A 22,065-nucleotide genomic window follows, 5' to 3' on the forward strand; every position below is an offset into this window, starting at 1 on the left:
AAATCATCCAAGCCACTCTTAAAGGCATTAGTGAAAGATCATCCCCAATTCGCTCCACGTTTGCTCTTATTATGCTCATACGGGCATTATACCCATCTTTTAATCAATATATGCCTTTTGTGCTAAATTAAGAAAACCCATACTTCTGTGTTTTTCTTTTTTCATGAACAGCTACAGCTGGTTGCTTCATTTCTTTGTGCACTTAGTGAAAAGTTTCCTTTGTAAAGGGGAACTATCGCGGAAATGAAATTTTAATATAAGCTTCCTCATACTGAAGTAAGAAACTTTCTAAACACAATCAGTTTCTGAAATAATCAAGTTCATTTTCACTATTCCTCTCTCAGCATCTGTTTCTCTTCATTCTGTCTTATGCAGTAGTTGAGTGTCAGATGAATGATCCAATATATCTTATAGGGGGGGGCTTCCTTTTCTAGCAGATGAATTATAGCTCACTCAAATAACTGATTCCAGTATAAACAAAATCTACTAAAATAACTGCTTTTTGCACAAATTTTGCATTTAGAGAGACAGGATTTCTGGTGATTTTAATAGAGTGAGCTCTAATACATATTTTAGGCAAAAGGAGCCCCCCTAAAAGATATATTGGATCATTCATCTGACACCCAACTCCTGAATGAAGAGAAACAGATGCTGAGAGAGGGATAGTGAAGGCAAACTTGATTATTTCAGAAACAGTACTGAATGTTTAATTGATTGTATGTAGAAAGATTCTTATTTCAGTATGATGAAGCTTATATTGAATTTTCATTTTCTTGATAGTTCCCCTTTAATGGCCTACTTAATTTAATGCAAAAATATATCTATTTTAAAAAATAGATTTTTAACAATCCATGTTTACTGAACTTGTGTTGAACCAATGTGTATGCTTCTCCATGTTTACTAAACTTGTGTTGAACCAATGTGTATGTTTCTAAGTAAGCTTTTATACATTGCTTTGTTATCAGGTATATTAAATATAAAACTTTGTGTATTTTTGACAGTGGACATGTCAGCAGTGCCTCGTGGTACACCGTTGTATGGACAGCCCTCTTGGTGGGGAGATGATGACTCTAGTGAAAATATACAACACTGCAAGGAAAGCAGGCTACATGAACCTGGTATTTCAGGTAACTTTTTGGAATTTTTTGAATTTAGTAAAAATTCTAGGAAACAAAGCAAGGTTTAATCGCATAAGTATGGTATAGTGAAATGCTGAGTTTACCATTTGCAATGATTCTTATACAACTGTTTTATTGTTTTCAGAAATAAAATAAAATACATACATGTAGCAGAGGTGACATTTCAAGAACCGTGCATTATCTATTTATTGTTACATTATGAACGCTTAGCATTGTAAGTGTTTATACTCGGTTTGCGGTGTTAGTCACTTGTCATATCATCACTTCTTGAGTCAGAGTTGCACGTTATCATACATTTGACAGGAGAGTAGCAATGTACAAACAAAGAAAGATGAGAGTGGAGGGGGGAGAAAGAGAGAAGGAGAGGGTATTTTCCTTTTCCATGTCTATCGTAGTCTTCTCAGGGTGGAGCACCTTGCGTGGGGTTTGAGCATTAGAGGATAAGGCGAGTTTTTACTTATTTTTTTTTTTTTTACTTTTTGCATTCATGAACTGTCATGTAGTTCCCCCCTGAGGGAGGCTTCTGCCCACCATTTAGCCATTTGCAATGATTAATGTTTATGCGATAACATTTGCACTTATGGGCATAAAATTTTTATTGCATTTAGCATCTATTCTCTGAGAACAGTCCTCAAATTATAAATCTACGGTAAGGACCATACCCACAGCAAACAGGATATACTTTTTTTTTATTTGTAGTCTTTTGGTTTGGATTCTAGGTCTTGAAAAAGGTGCTAGAACTCTAACCAAATGTTCTTATCTTCTGAAGCGATCATTAAAATCAATATCTTTATTATAATAGAGAAAAATAGCATACATGTGGTACGGAGAACTGCCAAATTTTTAGATTTTACACCGTATACATAAAGTTACACACATATAATTGGAAGTTACCTTTTATGAGTTCAATATAAAATATGTCATCGTAAACCCTCTATCTTTGTACACATCATTTACATAGTTAGTTAGCCAAAATGTAATGTATAAAGGCTGGAGTGAGCGGATGTATAACAGAACCCGACTTCCTGCTTTTGGGGCCCCCCCCCACCTCGAACCACCTAAAGTAACAGTTGTAAAAGAAGCACTACTATGTTAGCGCATACCTCCCAACATTTTGGAAATAGAAAAGGGATAAAAAAAAAAAGTTTTGATATTTGTGTGACCACACCCCCTAATTACCATATTCATTTTACAAAATTTGGCAGGTTATGAAAGTTTGAACATATTTCTGTTTTTTTTCCAGTTATTACAGTTTTGCACAGTCCCACTCCCAGAGACCCTTTACAAATTACTTTGTAGTTTTGGTTTTTTTTTTTTGTGTTTTTTTTCTCAGTTCTGTCTGCCCCCTCCCTCACTCCCTGCAACAGTTCCACACCCACTGCCCCACAGACCCTTTTCAATTTTACCCCCAGATCACTTTCAAATGGCTACAGCACAGCCTGCCAGCCTGGCCTGACTGCCCCCTCCTCCCTCCTCTCAAGCCAGTCACAGTCCCACTCTTCAAAAATATACTAATAATAATTTTACAATTTTCAGCCTGCAGGCACTGTGAGGCACTGCTGCAGTTGCTGCACAAGACCGACCAGGCACAGAAAAATAAATAGGCCACAAGGCAAAACACAGGCTTGAATAGGAGCTCCTAACAAGATGAAGTCTGGGCGCCAACTGCAGCTCTCCCTGCGCACATCCAGGCTTTTATTGCATTTGGTGATCCTCCCCCTGTGGTTCAATGGCACCGCCCCTGCCGTGACATCAGAGCGACCGGGCACAACGTCGTGCGCTGCGACGTCACCTCGTCGCAGCGTTAGGGGGGCCTGGAAGATTCCATAGGTGATTTTTTTTCCTGTTATTCAGGGCCGGGACCTAGAGCTAGGCGGGCCCTAGGCAGGTGCCCAGCGGGTTATCCGGCCCTGACTGCGTATGTGCCTAAACTCATGGAAATTGCAGAAGTGCCGTGAAAAGACTACCAAAGATTACCAAAGCGGCTGAAGATGGCACCTGTGAACTCTGCTGGACAGAATCTGCCCAGAGGGGTTAGTAAGACTTAGGGGCATTTGCCCAGGGTAGCAACTAGGCTAGGAGGAAGGGGGATCTATCTAGGGTAGGGGGGTAGGGTTTTTTAACTTTAGGGTTTGCTTCTCCTTTAAGGGTGGCCACATGGGACATAACTGTTGAGTGAGTTTGCAATAGATCCTTAGCATGCAGGTCACATTCCAAAGCAGTTATGACCCATGTGCCCCCCCCTCAAGTAACTGATGTAGGGTGGGGTTTTAACTTGAGGGTTTGCTTCTCCTTTAAGGGGGGCCACATGGGACATAACTGTTCAGTGACTTTGCAATTTATCCTTAGCATGCAGGTCACATTCCAAAGCAGTTATGACCCATGTGCCCCCCCCCCTGATGTAACTGCCTGTTAATAGCGGAAACCAAGAGAGCTGCAAAGCCTGAGGTAGTGTTCTGGCGATTATGTTAGAAATTCGGTCACTTCAGCCTTTATATAGTTCATTTTTGGCCAACTAACTATATTAAAAACATTTTTTATTTTGAACAGCCAATCTATTTACCCAGTTTTTATAATTCCTTGTTTTATACCGAACAATTCCTTTAAGGTATGGAGATCCAAATTACAGAAAACCCCAGGTCCCTAGCATTCTGGATGACAGGTCCCATTCCTATTCAAGTCGTATTCATGAAATGTTGACTTAATAAAATGCCCACATATTCTGCTGAAAATAACAATGCTGGAATTCATGTATGTTTACTTTGTCTGAAGTATAAACACACAAAGAAATGGAAAAAATATATATTTTATTCCACACAGAAATCCCTCTTTTCATTTGTAAGCAATCTCACCTGTGATGGCAGATGGCTGCAATATAGGAAGCACCCATTCAACTTGTCTTGAATTATCTGTTTGCCACGGTGAACATGTAGAAAAGAAGAAAAGCAAAGACAAGCTAAAATATTGTAAAAAAGCATGGCCTATGACAAGGTTACAAGTCCATTTCCAGAGAGTACGTTTGTAATTAGCATTTCCTAATTTTAACGATTTCTGAGATGCTAGCAGTTTTAGGAAATTTTGTACTGCTAGACAGGCTTCAGCTCAACAGCTCTTTGAGTGTCAGCAACTCTAAGAGCCTATTTACGAAGCCTCGATTTTTTTTTTCTGGTTACGTTTTTAGGGGGAAAACTCACATTTTTATAGGGGAGTTTATAGGGAGTTTTGTTATACCCCAAAACTGCTAAAAATCCGAATCTAAAATACTCTAAAACCTGTCAAGGTCATGTAAAAGTCAATGGCAGATGTCCTTTTTTTTATTGACATTGTGCTGGTTTTTCATACAATGATCCAAAAAAGTTGAGATTTTTGGCAGACCGCTCAAAAAAGTTGTATGATTCAAATTGTCGCACGATTTTGACGAGACTTTTCCCGCACCAACTTTTTCAAAAAAAATTGTCGATGGGAGTTAAGTCCTCTTTAATTTAATTAAAAAACTGAAAAAATTGGAGTTTTAGTAAATACCCCCCAATTGTCTATGCATTTTTTATGTACTTCTTGGATTCATTTAACCATAGAAATGCTCAACGCTTACATCTTTAAAATAGGTTATAAAAAGGCCAAATTGATCAAATTCAGCCCCTCCAAACAAACCTCAGAGCCATATATGTGCCTATTTATATTTACCTATATACACTCACATATATAAACTACTGTATATATATTAATATATATCAGCCAAGCAGATCCGCACTCTCTTAGTTAACCCTTACGAGGTCCGTCCGGGTGCCGCTCCTGGGATCTAGATATGTATAGGGAAGAACGGTAGCGCACTCCTGGGACTTGAATAAAAATTTACTTTATTTCGACATGGTAAAAAATCAACGTTTCGGCTCCCCTCTAGAGCCTTTATCAAGATATTAATATATATATATATATATATATATATATATATATATATATACATATATATATATATATATATATATATATATATATATATATATATATATATATATATATATATATATATATATATATATATATACTAAAGGGCCTATTTATCATGCTGTGTAAAAAAATGGCAGCCACATTGCATTGCAGTCTGCAATTAATGACTTTAACGGATTAATCACAAGGTCTGAAGTGCTTTAAAGGAATTTTTCAGTGTAAAAATAAAAACTTGGTAAATAAAAAATAAAAAATAAATAAAATAAAAATAAATAAAAAATATAAATAAAAACGTGGCTGTGCAAAATAAAAAATGTTTCTAATATAGTTAGTTAGCCAAAAATGTAATGTATAAAGGCTGGAGTGATTTGATATACTGTATAACATGTCACTCAGAACACTACTTCCTGCTTTTCAGTTATCTTGGTTTACACTGACTGGTTACCCTGGCTACCAGGCAGTAACCAATCAGAGACTTGAGGGGGGGCCACATGGGTCATATCTGTTGCTTTTGAATCTGAGCTGAATGCTGAGGATCATTTGCAAACTCACTGAACAGAAATGTACCATGTGCCCCCCCCCCCCCTTCAAGTCGCTGACTAACTCAGAGTTATAGAGCTGAAAAGCAGGAAGTTGGATTCTGGCTGTTTTATGAGACATCTGTTCACCCCAGCCTTTATATATTGCATTTTTGGCTAACTAACTATATTAGAAACATTTTTTTATTTTGCACAGCCTATCTATTTACCCAGTTTTTATTTTCACACTGAACTATTCCTTTAAAGTAACTGCATCAAATTCGGTGTACAGGTATTGCAAAATGAAACACATACCTTAATCACTTCATTTGTTTTACACAGTTTTTTTTGTACAGTTTTTCTGGTGTTAAAGGAACAGTAACGTCAAAAAATTAAAGTGTTTTAAAGTAATGAAAATATAACGTACTGTTGCCCTGCACTAGTAAAACTGATCTGCTTCAGAAAAACTGCTATAGTTCATATAAACGACCTGCAGAATTGCAGAATTAGAAAAAGAGGCTATATGGCACAGGTTAAAGGGGTTGTTCAGCTTCCAAACACTTTTTTCAATTCAGTTGTTTTTAGATTGTTCCCCAGAAATAAAGACGTTTTCCAATTACTTTCCATTATTTATGTTTTACTGTTTTTCCAAAATCTTAAGTTTAAAGTTGAATGTTCATGTCTCTGGTGTTTGAGTCTGGCAGCTCAGTAATTCAGGTGCAGACTAAACTGTTACATTTTTGATACATTTAGTTGATACATTTCTCAGCAATATCTCTGGAGTATTAGCAACTATTGTATCAATTCTAACAGCTGCCTGTAATGAAACCCAGAGATTCTGCTCAGCAGGGGTAACGATAAGAAATGTATCAACTAAATGTATCCATTCAGAACAGTTTACAGGGTCGGCGACCCCCCTCCCAGGGCTGCTTCTGAAGGTGAAAAAAGACACTTGACACTTCAATATTAGAAAAACTTTCACACATAGAAAATGGAAAGTCGTTGGAAAAAGTCATATCTATCTGAAAACAATTAGTTGTTTGAATGTGAACAACCCCTTTAAATAGTGAATAACCTTCTGCTGTGTAACCTGAGCCTTTTCTCCTTTGGATGGCTGCACCCATTGCTACACAGCAGCTTATTTATATAAACAATAGTAGTGTTCCTGAAGCAAACACAGCAGTTTTACCAGTGCAGGGCAACACTGCATTATATTTGTATTACTTAAAAACACTTTCATTTGTGATATTACTGTTCCTTAAGCAAGATAAATAGCCCCTTAATTGTAGATTTTAGTATAACAATGGCCTTTTATTGCTTGTTCAAGAAATCATCCAAGCCACTCTGCCATCTTGACATCACCCAACAGGACATTCCACAACCCACCTGTGAAGAACCACCTTTGCTGCTTCTCATGAAAGTTCTGTTCCTTTAATCATAAAGTAGAACTTAACCATTGCTCCCTCCCCCCCCCCCCACTGCTCCCTCCATTGCCCCCTCAAAGCTCCCTTCCGGGACAAGATCTGTTTCCGCAACGACATAAAAGGATTAGAAGACTGACAGAAGATGACGACTTTGAACTCTGCAGATTTATAGCAAGTCAGGCTACAGGGAAACTTCTGAGAAGAAAACATGTTGCAAGGAGTTTGGAGGGGGGGCAATGGAAAAAGCAGTGGAGTGTGAAGGGTTTAGTTCTCCTATAAGTGGTTGCCTCTGGTGCTGTGATTTTTTTTTAGGAAAAAAGATTTTTATGGGAAAAAAGCTCCCTTTGCTATCCATTGTAATGTCCTCTGAAATACTTCAAAATACTAAAGAGTAATCATGTGCCCTTGCAAGTGAGTGTCTTTTTTTTTCTCCAACCAGGTTTACCCTCATAGTTTAAATCCTCCATCCCTTTTATTAGTGTAGTTGCATGTCTCTGCACTCCCTCCAGCAAAGTAATGTCCTTAAAGGGGAACTAAACCCTAAAAATTAACATGGCAAAAAAAACCATATTTCATATATTGAACTTATTGCACCAGCCTAAAGTTTCAGCTTCTCAATAGCAGCAATGATCCAGGACTTCAAACTTGTCACGGGGTCACCATCTTGGAAAGTGTCTGCGACACTCGTATGCTCAGTGGGCTCTGAGCAGCTCTTGAGAAGCTAAGCTTAGGGGTCTTCGCAATTTATCCATAAGAAAATGAGGTTGGCTGGTTTCTGTGCTGCCATGTAGTAATTATCTGTATTAATTACTAATCATACTTATATTGTGACCTTTATATTCTATGTGTACTGTATATTGTGAGCAGGGCAGGAACTAGGGGTAGGCAGAGTAGGCGCCCGCCTAGGGCGCAGTCATGGGGGGGTACAATTTTGAAAAGAAAGAATTTTATTTTTTTATGTTTTTTTTTATTTTTATTTTCTTTAATTTTGAAATTGAACTGCTTGTACTGTTCCTTCGTTCTCCAATGTGGCTGCCCCAGGCCCCCAGCAGAGTTCCTTTCTGCTTCCCACCTCCCCGACCCTCTTACTTGCCGTGGTTGGCTGGATCTGGCTTCTTCAGAGCGCACGTAAACAAATGCGCAATTGCGCATCCATGCGCCTGTAGTAAGCGGCGCGCCGGCGGGCATGGTGATGTCTGTGTGGTGACCTGGCCTGGTGAGTCGGAGAGAGCCCAGGCAGTGTGCGGGTGTGGCATAACCGGTCTGGGCGGCATTCTTTGCTCTTCTGAGTCCTGGCTGACTGACTGGCTGGCTGGTGACTGGTATTGGAGCTGTTTGGCACAACACAACAGGTACAGTTTGGGGGCAATATTTTGGGTGCTGCTGGCTGGCACAGGTACAGATTGGGGGCAATATTTTGGGTGCTGCTGGCTGGCACAGGTCCAGTAAAGTACAGTGTACTTTATTTTTGTTTGTTAACATTACATTTTTATATAAAATAAAAGTTTAATTAATTAATGTGTTTCTTTCTTAAAAAAAAGTGATTAGGTGGGAAATGGTCCTACAGAATGGGGGGGGGGGCGCTGATTGAAGTCCTTGCCTAGGGTGCCAAACTACCTTGGCCCGGCTCTGATTGTGAGTGGGTCCCTAAGTGACAGAAGCACAGATCATGTACAGTGAATCAGCAGAAAAGAAGGTGGGGAGCTGCTGGGGCATCTTTGGAGACACAGTTCTTTACTTCTAAAGGGTTGTGGTTGCCTTGGGCTGGTACAGAAGCTTAAAACATAATGTACAATATTTCTACCCTATTTCTTTAGGTAAGCTTTAGTTCTCTTTTAAGGACTTGAGCCCAAAACTGCAATACATCCTCAAAGTGAGGCCTTACCAGGGTATTATAAAAAGGCAAAATTATGTTTTCATCCCTTGCATTAATGCTCCTTTTTATGCAACACATTGCTGTAATGGACAATGTATTAGACAACTTCAAAAATGTTAAAAACCCCCAAATCATTCTCAATTAAGGATACCCCCAACACACCAATTTTTAGTGTAAAACTGTGTCAACTGTGGATGCAAAGAATTTGGAGGCCCAAAGCACTGTATCCTCAGACATGGACATGAGACAAATTGGTCAAAGATTTTAGAGAGATATTGATTGAATTGTGATAATAGTGCCTCAACCAACTGCAAGATAGATTCAAGCTGACTTTTAGACAGAAGGTGAAACCAATTAAACATGCATCATCTAACACCCCTGTCACTGAGCAATAGATGGTGCATTTTAGTTTCCCTCGACCCGCATCCGATCCTAACCTGCCCTGTGGTGACTTCATTAAAGGGACGGGGCAGGTGCGAGTTTAGAAATTTAGTGGCCTGAAGCCAGCAGTGTGATCAAAAGATTTTTTGCAGTAGCCGGCCCAAAACCGTCCTACATGCGAGTCCACTAGTGCACATTTAAATGTGTCTAAAGGTCAGCCAGGAAGACCCTGCTGTTGAGTGAGAAACAAAGCTTTGCTGGAGTTAGTCAAGACACCTGAAAAAACCAAAATCTTTCTGGGACAGAAAGATTTTGGTTTTTACAATTTTTTTGTAAAGCGCATCTCTTTGTTTACAGGAAAAAATAAAGTTTTTATAGAAAAGAACACTATTGCTACAAACCGATACAGTATGAGGAGGGTAAATTATATTTTCTAGAACTGTCCTTCTTGAGTTTTTGCATCACATCACTACTCAATTTTGGCTGCAATATTGAACAACCTGTCTGCAGTCTTGATTTGTCACTCCTTATAAAGTGATTTATTTGATGCATGTGGATGTAAATAAGCAAGTAAATCACATTTTAAAAAAATATTTTCTTTTTTCTCTAATAAAACTGTACCTTTTACTTGATCCCTAAGTAAGGTAGCAGGATCCATATTGGGTTTATTTCATATTTACATTGTTATAAGCAGATGTATGGTATTGATATCCAATTTACAAAAAGACCCCTTAACTTTTTGGTCTAAAGAGGTCTAAGAACTGATTTTATCTTTAGGCCACAGCAAGGATACTAAGGAAGATGGAGATGAAGGCACTGAAGGAAAAGAAGAAACATTGTTTCTGCTTTGTAGGGAGCCAAGTTACTTTGAGATACCTACAAAAGAATCTCCTCAAAAATCTGATGTTGAAGAGAACATTATCCATGAAATCCCAACCAAAGACACACTTTGCTCTCATGCACTAGGTGCAGGACATGCATCATTTACAATTGAGTTTGATGAGACCTCTCCAGGTAAAGTAACCATTAAGGATCATGTTACAAAATTCACTCCAGATTATCGTCAAAAATCAAAGAAAACATCACCATCATGTGCCAAGGATCTTTCTGCGTTACAAACAGAGATGATGGCTGCAGAAAGTAAAGTTGCAGATTGGTTGGCACAAAACAATCCAACGTGTCTGAGAAAAGGCGCGCCTGAGGACGATAACAAGAGTATCAAAAGTGATGTTCCGGTTTACCTGAAGAGACTGAAAGGTAATATATAAACCACAACTCTTGTAAAGAGTAATCGTGTCCCCTCGCAAGCTTCATTTTTCCAGACAAAAGAACCCCAACCGCCACAGTCTACCCATATACTTTAAATCTTCAATACCTCTAACCAGTTTAGTTGCACGGCTCTGCACTCTCTCCAGCTTATTTATATCCTTCTTAAAGGGATTCTGTCATGATTTTATGGTGTCGTTTTTATTTCTAGATTACACTGTTTACACTGCAAATATTTCACTGTACCATGTAAAATTTCATTCCTAACCCAACAAGTGTATTTTTTGTAGTTGTAATCCTGGTGTTTAGGCAGCCATCTCAGGTCATTTTGCCTGGTCATATGCTTTCAGAAAGAGCCAGTGCTGCACTATGGAACTACTTTCTGACAGGCTGTTGTTTCTCCTACTCAATGTAACTGAATGTGTTGCAGTGGGACCTGTATTTTTGCTATTGAGTGCTGTTCTTAGATCTACCAGGGCTGTTATCTTGTGTTAGGGAACTGCTATCTGGTTACCTTCCCATTGTTCTGCTGATGGGTTGCTGGGGGGAAAGGAGGGGGTGGTATCACTCCAACTTGCAGTGCAGCAGTAAAGAGTGACTGAAGTTTATCAGAGCACAATAAACTAACAAAATCTCTAGCCACGTCAGCTTTCAAAATTAAATATAATAAAATCTGTTTGCTGTTTTAAAACTATTACCTATTAATTGATGTTTTGAAAAAAACATGTTTTCCCATGATATTCCCATGATATTACAATTACAGGACCAGAATTTATATGTTGATCAGCACCTACGGCAACATAGAAACTAAAAATAGTGCAATATGTTTCAATATCACACCGCCACTCAGTGTCCAAGTTTTTTCTGAGGTGTATTTCCCCTTTAAACTTCCACTCCTGTTGGTGACATGCACAGTTTTTCCAATATATTTCCACCACCATTTGGCTGAATTGCCTATGTACAGACTGGAGGTGTAGTATATGGCCCGTAATTTTTAGTATATCACTCCCTCCTTTTACTGTCAGCTTCTCATGTCCCCATTGAGAAATATAAATCCAAGATAGTGTAACACCGTTTATTTTAAAAGATATAAAAAATGCAAAAATAAGTTTGCACTCACATTTAGTTTGAAGAATGCTCACACATTTCTGTGTGGTCACAGAATGGTCATAGTTTCTGTATGTGGGCCATGCCGGCGTTTGATTTCCCCTGCGTTCTTCCTGTGTTCCCTGCGTGAGGAAGAGCCACGAGGGGACTACACACGTCGGCAGGGCCCCCATACAGAAATTGCAACAGCCTGTGTAAATGCATATATCTATGTGTGACCATTCTTCAAACATTACCTTCAATGCCCACTTCCAGGTCATTAATAAACAAGTTAAAAAGAAAAAAAACAAGTACAGATCCCTGCAGTACTTCACTAACAACACTGCTCCAGTTAAAAATGTTTTGTTCATCCTATTTATAAAAGAGCCATCAACCAGCTCTCTCTCCAAGTACAAATACTACTGTATGTTCCAGGCCACTATTCCTTAATTTAACCAGTAGCCACTTGTGTGGTACTGGATGAAATGCTTTAGCAGTTTTAAAATTATAGATTAAGGGCATCCCCGGTTTTTATTACATAAAGAAAGGAGTAACCACCAGCTAAGTTAAGCTCAGGAGAGGAGGTTAGGGAAAATATATGCACAGCTAGAGCAGAGTTTCTATGGGAACCAGCAATTCCAAATCTTCACTGGCTGATAGACTGGAGGGCAACTAAATTGAGACGAATGGAGCATGCCCAAAACAGCCAAAGCAAATTCTTTAGGGAGGGGGCCGAGTGGTTTAGAGAAGAACACGTGATTAAGTAGATGCTTCAGCCATACTATTAACCTTTTAACAATCAGAGTGGCAGGTATTTCAAGTAGGGATGCACCAAATCCAGGATTCGGTTTGGGATTCGGTCAGGGTTTGGCCTTTTTCAGCAGGATACGGATTCGGCCGAATCCTTGTGCCCAGCCGAACCGAATCCTAATTTGCGTATGCAATTTATAAGGGCGGAGAGGGAAATTGCGTGATTTTTTGTCACAAAACAAGGAAGTAAAAAATGTTTTTGCCTTATTTGCATATGCAAATTAGGATTCAGTTTGGCATTCGCTGAATATTTCGCGAAGAATTTGGGGGTTTGGCTTAATCCAAAATAGTGGATTCGGTGCATCCCTAATTTCAAGATTTCAAAAAGGCTGTTCACTGTTTAATTATTTTTGTGGAGCTTTAAAGTCTTGATATAGGTACTAACAGTGTTCTCCTCAGGGAAAATAGAGTGCTAGGTAAAACAATGTGTTATACAATGCATAAAACAATTACAAATAATTAAAACTAAAGCTATTCATTATTGCAGAATTTCCAAAATGTGCAACATGTTACATTTAGAAATATACACATTTAAAGCCAGCAAGATAATGATTTTTCACCCAATGTATAAAATTTACATTTCTTGATATTTTTTCTGGCAAAAAATTAATGAATATGCTAGCTTCCTTGAGTATGCTAGAACTATTCCTTGTATATTATATTTTAAAAACTTACCCCAATTGATTGCAGTAAGTGTATGTGCTACATTCCAGGGGTAGTGCAGTGCATTGGAAAAGTATTCACGCTCTTGTTTATTTTTCTAATTTTACATTTAAATCCAAGTCTGGGATTAAAACTAAATAGTAAAATGATGGCCTTGCAATAAACCTCCCTAGTGAACCATTCAAATAACTGGATTATGGTTCTGGATTAAAACTCCACAATAATTTTAGTTCTTTACTATCCTTGTTCAGTTCACAATATATGAACATTGTGAATACTTGTTTTTCTGTAATAGGACACACACATGATGATGGAACACAAAGCGATTATGAAAATAGTGGGACTCAAAAGCGTTTCAGTAAGAGTTCTAATTTTGAACATTTAAGATCAGGCAATCTTGAACAGAAGAAGTTAAAATGCCATTCTTCAGGAAAACACCAAGAAACAAGTCAAACTGCTTTTATGATAGAATTTTTTGATGATGACCATCCTAGAAAGAGGCGTTCATATTCTTTTACACAGAATGCAGGTGCTGCTGGTCCAGAAGCTCCTTATCCTATCCCACAGTCAAAAATTGAAAAGGTAAAAGCTGCTTCTGCTGACCACAAACTATTAGCAATCGATTTACAATCTGGTACATCATCTCATAGAGTGATCCACAGCACACAGCATGCAAAATTGTTATTGAAACAAAAATCCGAAGAACCATGTGCACCATTAATGCTGGCACAAAATGTGTTATTAAGAAGCTCTGGAAGTCTTGGACATCGACCAAACAAAAAACGAGTCATTGGTGATGAATTAGAAATCCCCTCTGTTTCTGGTTGTGATAAAGTACATGTTGATGACCAAGCGGACAAAGTGAGATATACTAAAGAATGGGACTTACGAAGTCAAGAAGCAGCTGACCCTTCCAAAATTATTGACAAGGTAGGATTTGTTTTGCTATAGAATGCTCCATTACTTTTTATCTCCACTGTAAAAAAAAATGAGCATAATGAATTATGAATGCATGCTGTCATTAAAGGAAGATTAAACCCTAAAAACAAATGTCATATTTTATAAATTTACTTCACCAGCCTAAAGGTTGAGCATCTCTATTACAGTAATGATTCAAGGCTTCAAAGTTATTGACTAACAAATGACAAGCATAATAGTTTATCATGTTCATCTTCATGGACTTTTAGAAATACCGTATATACTCGAGTATAAGCCGAGTTTTTCAGCATCCAAAATGTGCTGAAAAAGTCTACCTCGGCTTATACTCGGGTCAGCGGGCAGTAGCTGAGATTTTAGTCACTTTTAATCATTCCTATACCAACAGTTCACTTGGGGAGAGACTGCAATATCAAACAGCGCGTTCTGTTGGTTATATGAAAGAATAGCAGTGCGCCCTCTGTTGGTTATATGAAAGAATAACAGTGACTGCAATATCACACAGCGCCATCTGTTGGTTATATGAAAGAATAACAGTGACTACAATAGCACACAGCACCCTCTGTTGGTTATATGAAAGAATAACAGTGCGCCCTCTGTTGGTTATATGAAAGAATAACAGTGAGCCCTCTGTTGGTTAATGAAAGAATAACAGTGCGCCCTCTGTCGGTTATACGAAAGATTAACAGTGATGGCAATATCACACAGCGCCCTCTGTTGGTTATACGAAAGATTAACAGTGATGGCAATATCACACAGCACCCTCTGCACATGGTAGTGGGACAGTGGGACAATGCACACAGTAATCCGTTTGGCAATTCTCTGTCACCATCAACTTTGCAAAGAAGTCCGGTTGATCGCAGGGGGGGTCACTTTGGCGGAATGTGCACTGCTGGGAGACAGGGCTGTAGTTGTGTCTAGGCTTATACTAGAGTCAATAAGTTTTCCCAGTTTTCGTAGGTAAAATTAAGTACCTCGGCTTATACTCGGGTCGGCTTATACTCGAGTATATACAGTATCTTAGCAATGTTTGGATTTATTGGTAATCCAGTTGTTCCTCTGTATACAAAACAATATTTACAGTTGGTTATTGGCAGAACCATCAATATTGCAAACATCCCAAAGTTTAAATTGCATTCCATTATCAATCATGCACATTAACCTTATAATATATATTCTATGACAGTTTTTAAGTACATTGTGTTTAATCCTGCTGGGACTGTAAGAAATTTCACAAACTTTGAGAAATCGAATAAGCGTTTTGGTACTAAGGGGGGGAAACATTGCCTATGACCATACCCTTGAAACTTTTGGAGTAGTTAAACTTGATGGCCTATTGTCATTTTTCAACCTATGTAACTGTGACATCCTATGTATGCTTGCTCAGTGTAAGGCGTCCTCGGTGCGTCCAAGATGGCGGCGCCCAGAAGAGGCCATGCGCCCGTTAGACGCCAGCGTGACGCTGGCGTTTTCGCGCAGCGTATTTACTCTGGCATTTTCGCGCAGCATATAAACGCTGGCGCATCCTTTAGACGCTGGCGTCCAAAACGTGCAGACGCTGGCGCATATTCTGGCGCACGTTCTGTGACGTCATCTAGTGCGTTATGGCGCGAAAATCCACCTCCACCTATTTAAGGTCGCCAGAAGGTTCTCCCAGTGCCCGTGTATAGGTTCTTCTATCCTGAGTTCCTGGGTGCTTATTATTATTATTGATTCCTTGATCTTCGACCTTGTAATCACGACCACATTATCTTGCTGCCTGGACCGACCCTTGCCTGAACTGACGATTCTTCTGCCTAAACCCTTTGTACCACGAACTGTGTTTGCCTAGTTGCTTCCTCCTTGGTCCACACTCCAAACTGCGCCTTCGGGCCCGGACAGTATACTCGGGCCATGGACCCTTCTGAGGAAGCTTCGGCTCCTCCGGACTTCGGAAGAGCATTCAGTGGACTGGCTACGCGCATGGAATCCTATGAAGCTCAGCAGGTCCTTTTTGGTCAGGCGCTGGAGGCCATCTTAGAAAAATTGTCTATTACTCCTCCAGCTGCCGCAGCTGCTCCTCTTCCGGTGGTCAGCGCTTCACCTTCTCATGGTTCAGAGCCTAAGGTTCCAGCTCCTCCACTCTACCATGGAGATCCGCAGGCCTGTCGTGGATTTGTAAACTAATGCCAAATCCAGTTCGAGCTCCAGCCTTCACAATATCCTTCCGAGAGGGCTAAAGTGGGGTTCGTAATAACTCGTCTCCAAGGGAAGGCTTTGGAGTGGGCGTCCCCCTTGTGGGAGAAGAATTCTCCTCTTACTCATGATGTCGAGCTGTTTCTCCAGTACTTTTGCAAGGTTTTTGATGCACCTGGCTGAGTACCCACCGCTGCTTCCCGTCTGCTGCAGATTCGCCAAGTGAGTCGCAGCGTCAGCGAATATGCCATTGACCTTCGCACTTTAGAAGCAGAGACAAATTGGAATAATGATTCCTACCATGCGGTTTTTTACCAGGGTCTCTCTACTCGCCTAAAGGACGACCTGGTATTCAGGGATCTTCCGGAGCAATTGGAAGACCTCATCACTCTTTCCATCAAAGTTGATACCAGGATACGCAAGCATCTGTCCGACAGAGAGAGAAGCAAGAAATGTCTTCCTCCCCTGGCTCCTCGATTCCAGAGACCGTTCCTTCCTACTACCCCTGTTCCCGCTACGACCGCCCCGACTTCTGCTTCTACTGAAGAACCCATGCAGATCGGTGGAGCTCGCTTATCCGAAGAGGAAAAGTTACGCAGATGTACGGCCGGCTTATGCCTCTACTGCGGAGGCAAGGCTCACTTTGCCTTTAATTGTCCCATGAAGCAGGGAAACTTTCGCGCCTAGGTAAGTTTGGGGAGACTCACCTGGGCGGAATTGATCCTTTCCCTCATCAACCTTCTCGTCGTTTTTTGCTTCCACTACAGCTTCAAGTCTCGGCTAAGCAAATCTTCCTGGACAAGGCGTTTGCTGCTCGGCATAACATTCCTCTACTTCCTTTGACGTCTCCTCTTCATGTTCTGGCGATTGATGACAGACTGTTATCTACAGCCTTTATCTCCCATGCCACACCAGAACTTTCCGTTATGATTGGGGCACTACATGTGGAGAGACTTTCTTTTCTTATTATTAATTGCCCTTCTACACCAGTAGTCCTAGGCTTGCCCTGGCTCCAGCTCCACAATCCCCTCATCGATTGGTCTGCAAATCAGATTTCACAGTGGAGTCCATTTTGTCGACAAAAGTGTTTGCCCACTAATGCAGTTTTGAAATTATCTTGCTCTTCAATAAACCTTCATTCTTTTCCCTTGGCATATCAGGACTTTGGTGATGTTTTTTGTAAAAAGTCGGCAGAAACCCTTCCTCCACACCGTTCCTACGACTGCCCCATTGATCTTCTTCCTGGCACCATGCCTCCTCGAGGTAGAACATACCCTCTTTCCCCTACGGAGACTAAGGCCATGAAGGAATATATACAAGAAAACCTCCAGCGTGGATTTATACGCCCTTCTTCTTCTCCTGCTGGGGCTGGGTTTTTCTTCGTGGAGAAAAAAGATGGTAGCCTTCGACCTTGTATCGATTACCGGGGCCTTAATAAAATCACTGCCAAAAATTGTTACCCTTTACCCCTTATATCTGAACTTTTTGACCAACTCAAAGGAGCTTGCATTTTCACCAAGTTGGATCTCAGAGGGGCATACAACTTAATCCGAATCCGGGAGGGCGACGAATGGAAGACTGCATTTAATACTCGGGATAGTCATTACGAGTACCTGGTCATGCCTTTTGGACTCTGCAACGCGCCCGCAGTCTTCCAGGAGTTCGTCAGCAATATTTTCAGGGATCTGCTGGGGCTGTATGTAGTCGTTACCTGGACGATATTCTTATTTTTTCAAAACATCTTGATGAACATAGAACCCATGTTCGGGAGGTTCTTTCTCGCCTAAGGAAGAATGCCTTATTTGCCAAGCTGGAAAAATGTTCCTTTGAGACTTCTAAAATTCCATTTTTGGGCTATATAATTTCCTCTGAAGGCTTTGAGATGGACCCAGCCAAGATTTCTGCCACTCAAGAGTGGCCTTTACCTACTACTACCAAGGCTATACAGAGGTTCATTGGCTTTGCCAATTATTATAGACAATTCATTAAAGGATTTTCGTCTAGGATCTCTCCAATTTTGGCTCTCATCCGGAAAGGTGGAAGACCCGATGTTTGGACTTCTCAAGCCAAAGAAACTTTTGAATCCTTGAAAAAGTCCTTTTCTTCTGCTTCTGTCCTAAGACATCCTGACCCACTTCTACCTTTCTTCATAGAAGTTGATGCTTCTGATGTAGGTGCTGGAGCCGTACTCTCCCAAAGACAACTCTGTGATGGGAAACTTCATCCATGTGCTTTCTTTTCTAAAAAATGTTCTCCTCCAGAAAGCAACTATGACGTTGGCAATCGTGAACTTCTGGCTGTCAAGTTAGCATTAGAAGAATGGAGACATCTTCTTGAAGGTTCTGCAGTTCCTGTGACCATCTTTACGGACCATAAGAACTTAGAATACATTCAAACCCTTAAACGTCTGAACCCCAGACAGGCTCGTTGGTCCTTGTTCTTTTCTCGTTTTAATTTTGTCATTACTTTCCGACCTGGCTCCAGAAACAAGAAGGCGGATGCCTTATCCAGAAGTTTTTCTCCTGTGGACTCCTCTTTGAAGGACGAAGAACCAATTGTTCCATCGGCAAAGATCGTGGATGCTTTGCTTCCGTCTATGGGGTCTCAAATCTTGTCTGCTCAAACTTCTGCACCTGCTGATACACCTCTTGGTGTGGACTTTGTTCCCCCGGATCTTCGTCAATCTATTCTTCATCAATCACACAGTTCCAAGCAAGCTGGCCATCCTGGGATCAAGAAGACTACCGAGTTATTATCCCGTCTTGTTTGGTGGCCATCTCTTCAGAAAAGATGTTAAAGAATTTGTGTCTTCTTGTTCCATTTGTGCCGCATCTAAAACCTGCCATACCTCCCCCAAGGGATTACTTTTACCACTACCCATTCCTTCCCGGCCTTGGACACATTTGGCCATGGACTTTATTGTGGACCTTCCTCCCTCCTGTGGTTGTACAGTCATTTGGGTGGTAATTGACAGGTTCAGCAAGATGGCTCACTTCATCCCTCTCCGTAAATTACCTTCTGCTTTGGAACTTTATAATTTTTTCATTCAACACATTTTTCGCCTTAATGGTTTTCCTTTAGAAATTGTGTCTGACAGAGGTTCACAGTTTATTTACAAGTTTTGGAGGTCCTTATGCAAATAACTCAATATTTCGTTACATTTTTCCTCTGCCTATCATCCTCAGTCCAATGGAGCTTCTGAACGTGTCAATCAAGCTCTTGAACAGTTTCTAAGATGCCATATTTCCTTATGCCAAGATGATTGGGCTGATTTACTTCCTTGGGCCGAATTTGCTCACAACAACTCTCTTCATGCCTCTTCTGACAGATCTCCTTTTTTTTGTGTTTATGGGCAACACCCTACCGGCTGCCAATGACCAAGTTTCCCATATGTCCGCCATCTGGCAAGCCACAAAGATCAACCTAGAGAAGAGTTACATAGTTAGTTACATAGTTAAATTGGGTTGAAAAAAGACAAAGTCCATCAAGTTCAACCCCTCCAAATGAAAACCCAGCATCCATACACACACCCCTCCCTACTTTTAATTAAAATTCTATATACCCATACCTATACTAACTATAGAGTTTAGTATCACAATAGCCTTTGATATTATGTCTGTCCAAAAAATCATCCAAGCCATTCTTAAAGGCATTAACTGAATCAGCCATCACAACATCACCCGGCAGTGCATTCCACAACCTCACTGTCCTGACTGTGAAGAACCCTCTACGTTGCTTCAAATGAAAGTTCTTTTCTTCTAGTCTAAAGGGGTGGCCTCTGGTACGGTGATCCACTTTATGGGTAAAAAGGTCCCCTGCCATTTGTCTATAATGTCCTCTAATGTACTTGTAAAGTGTAATCATGTCCCCTCGCAAGCGCCTTTTTTCCAGAGAAAACAACCCCAACCTTGACAGTCTACCCTCATAATTTAAGTCTTCCGTCCCTCTAACCAATTTAGTTGCACGTCTCTGCACTCTCTCCAGCTCATTTATATCCCTCTTAAGGACTGGAGTCCAAAACTGAACTGCATACTCCAGATGAGGCCTTACCAGGGACCTATAAAGAGGCATAATTATGTTTTCATCCCTTGAGTTAATGCCCTTTTTTATGCAAGACAAAACTTTATTTGCTTTAGTAGTCACAGAATGACACTGCCCAGAATTAGACAACGTGTTATCTACAAAGACCCCTAGATCCTTTTCATTTAAGGAAACTCCCAACACATTGCCATTTAGTGTATAACTTGCATTTATATTATTTTTGCCAAAGTGCATAACCTTGCATTTATCAACGTTGAACCTCATTTTCCAGTTTGCTGCCCAGTTTTCCAGTTTAGACAGATCACTTTGCAAAGTGGCAGCATCCTGCATGGAACCTATAGTTCTACACAATTTAGTATCATCTGCAAAAATAGAAACAGTACTTTCAATGCCCACCTCCAGGTCATTAATAAACAAGTTGAAAAGCAAGGGACCTAGTACAGAGCCCTGCGGTACTCCACTAACAACACTGGTCCAATTAGAAAATGTTCCATTTACCACTACTCTTTGTAGTCTATCTTTTAGCCAGTTCTCTATCCAGGTACAAATACTATGTTCCAGGCCAACATTCCTTAATTTAACCAGTAACCTTTTGTGTGGCACTGTATCAAATGCTTTAGCAAAGTCTAAGTAAATCACATCCACTGCCATCCCAGAATCGAGGTCTCTACTTACATTCTCGTAAAAAGAAATTAAGTTAGTCTGGCAAGATCTATTACGCATAAAACCATGCTGGCACAAACTCATAGTATTATGATTTGCTATGAAGTCCAGTATCTTATCCTTTATTAACCCTTCGAAAAGCTTTCCTAATACTGACGTCAGACTAACTGGCCTATAGTTTTGAGGCTGAGAACGGGATCCTTTTTTGAATAGAGGCACCACATTAGCAATTCGCCAGTCTCTCGGCACTATGCCAGATCTCAATGAATCCTGAAAAATTAAGTAAAGAGGTTTGGCAATCACAGAGCTAAGCTCGCTAATTACCCTGGGATGAATACCATCTGGCCCTGGACCTTTGTTAATCTTAACATGTTCAAGTCTCTTTTGAATTTCTTCATGTGTGAACCATGCATCATTAGTTGTATTACTAGAATTGGGAGTGTTAAGAAGGAAACCTTCACTTACTGGTTCTTCATTTGTGTAGACAGATGAAAAATACGAGTTCAGAATCTGCGCTTTTATTTTGTTTTCATCAACCAGCTGACCCCCCTCTGATAGTAAGGGTCCCACCCCTTCCTGTTTCATTTTTTTACTATTGACATATTTAAAAAATAATTTAGGATTTTTTTTACTGCTTGCTGCAATATCCTTTTCTATAGCAATTTTAGCTTGCCTTATAGCTTCTTTGCATGATTTATTGGCCTCCTTGTACCTTATAAATGTTTCGGCTGTACCAGCTAACTTGAAAGCCTTAAAAGCACGTCTTTTCTTACCCACCTCAACACCAGTCAAAAGTTTTATGTTGATAAGAAGCGTTCACTTCCTCCACAGTATGCTCTTGGTGATAAGGTGTGGCTCTCTACTAAGAACATTCATCTTAAGATTCCATCTGCTAAGCTAGGACCCAGATTCATTGGCCCTTTCCCCATTATTGAACTCATTAACCCTATGGCCGTTCATCTTCAGTTAACCCCAGAGATAAAGATTCCGAATGTCTTTCATGTTTCTCTTCTCAAGCCGGCTGCTGTTAGTCATGTTTCTTCTCCGCCAGTTCCTGCATCTGTTGTATCAGGAGTTTGAAGTGGAGAAAATTTTGGATTCTCGGGTGTCATGGGGCTCTCTTCAGTATTTAGTGGAAT

General features: G+C 40.2%; 1 protein-coding gene across 10 annotated transcripts in view; it reads left to right on the forward strand.

Moving 5' to 3' along the window:
- cep170.L (centrosomal protein 170kDa L homeolog) overlaps positions 1–22,065 on the forward strand; it is a 157,299-nt gene that overhangs the window by 64,452 nt on the left and 70,782 nt on the right. For all 10 annotated transcript variants that reach the window (XM_041562819.1, XM_018263138.2, XM_041562816.1 and 7 more), the window contains 3 exons: positions 1,002–1,127; positions 10,064–10,543; positions 13,407–14,041. In XM_041562819.1, the coding sequence (XP_041418753.1) occupies positions 1,002–1,127; positions 10,064–10,543; positions 13,407–14,041 (1,241 nt within the window). The remainder of the gene's footprint in view (positions 1–1,001; positions 1,128–10,063; positions 10,544–13,406; positions 14,042–22,065) is intronic.

The sequence above is a fragment of the Xenopus laevis genome, chromosome 5L (assembly GCF_017654675.1).
Source record: "Xenopus laevis strain J_2021 chromosome 5L, Xenopus_laevis_v10.1, whole genome shotgun sequence".
Taxonomy (NCBI): domain Eukaryota; kingdom Metazoa; phylum Chordata; class Amphibia; order Anura; family Pipidae; genus Xenopus; species Xenopus laevis.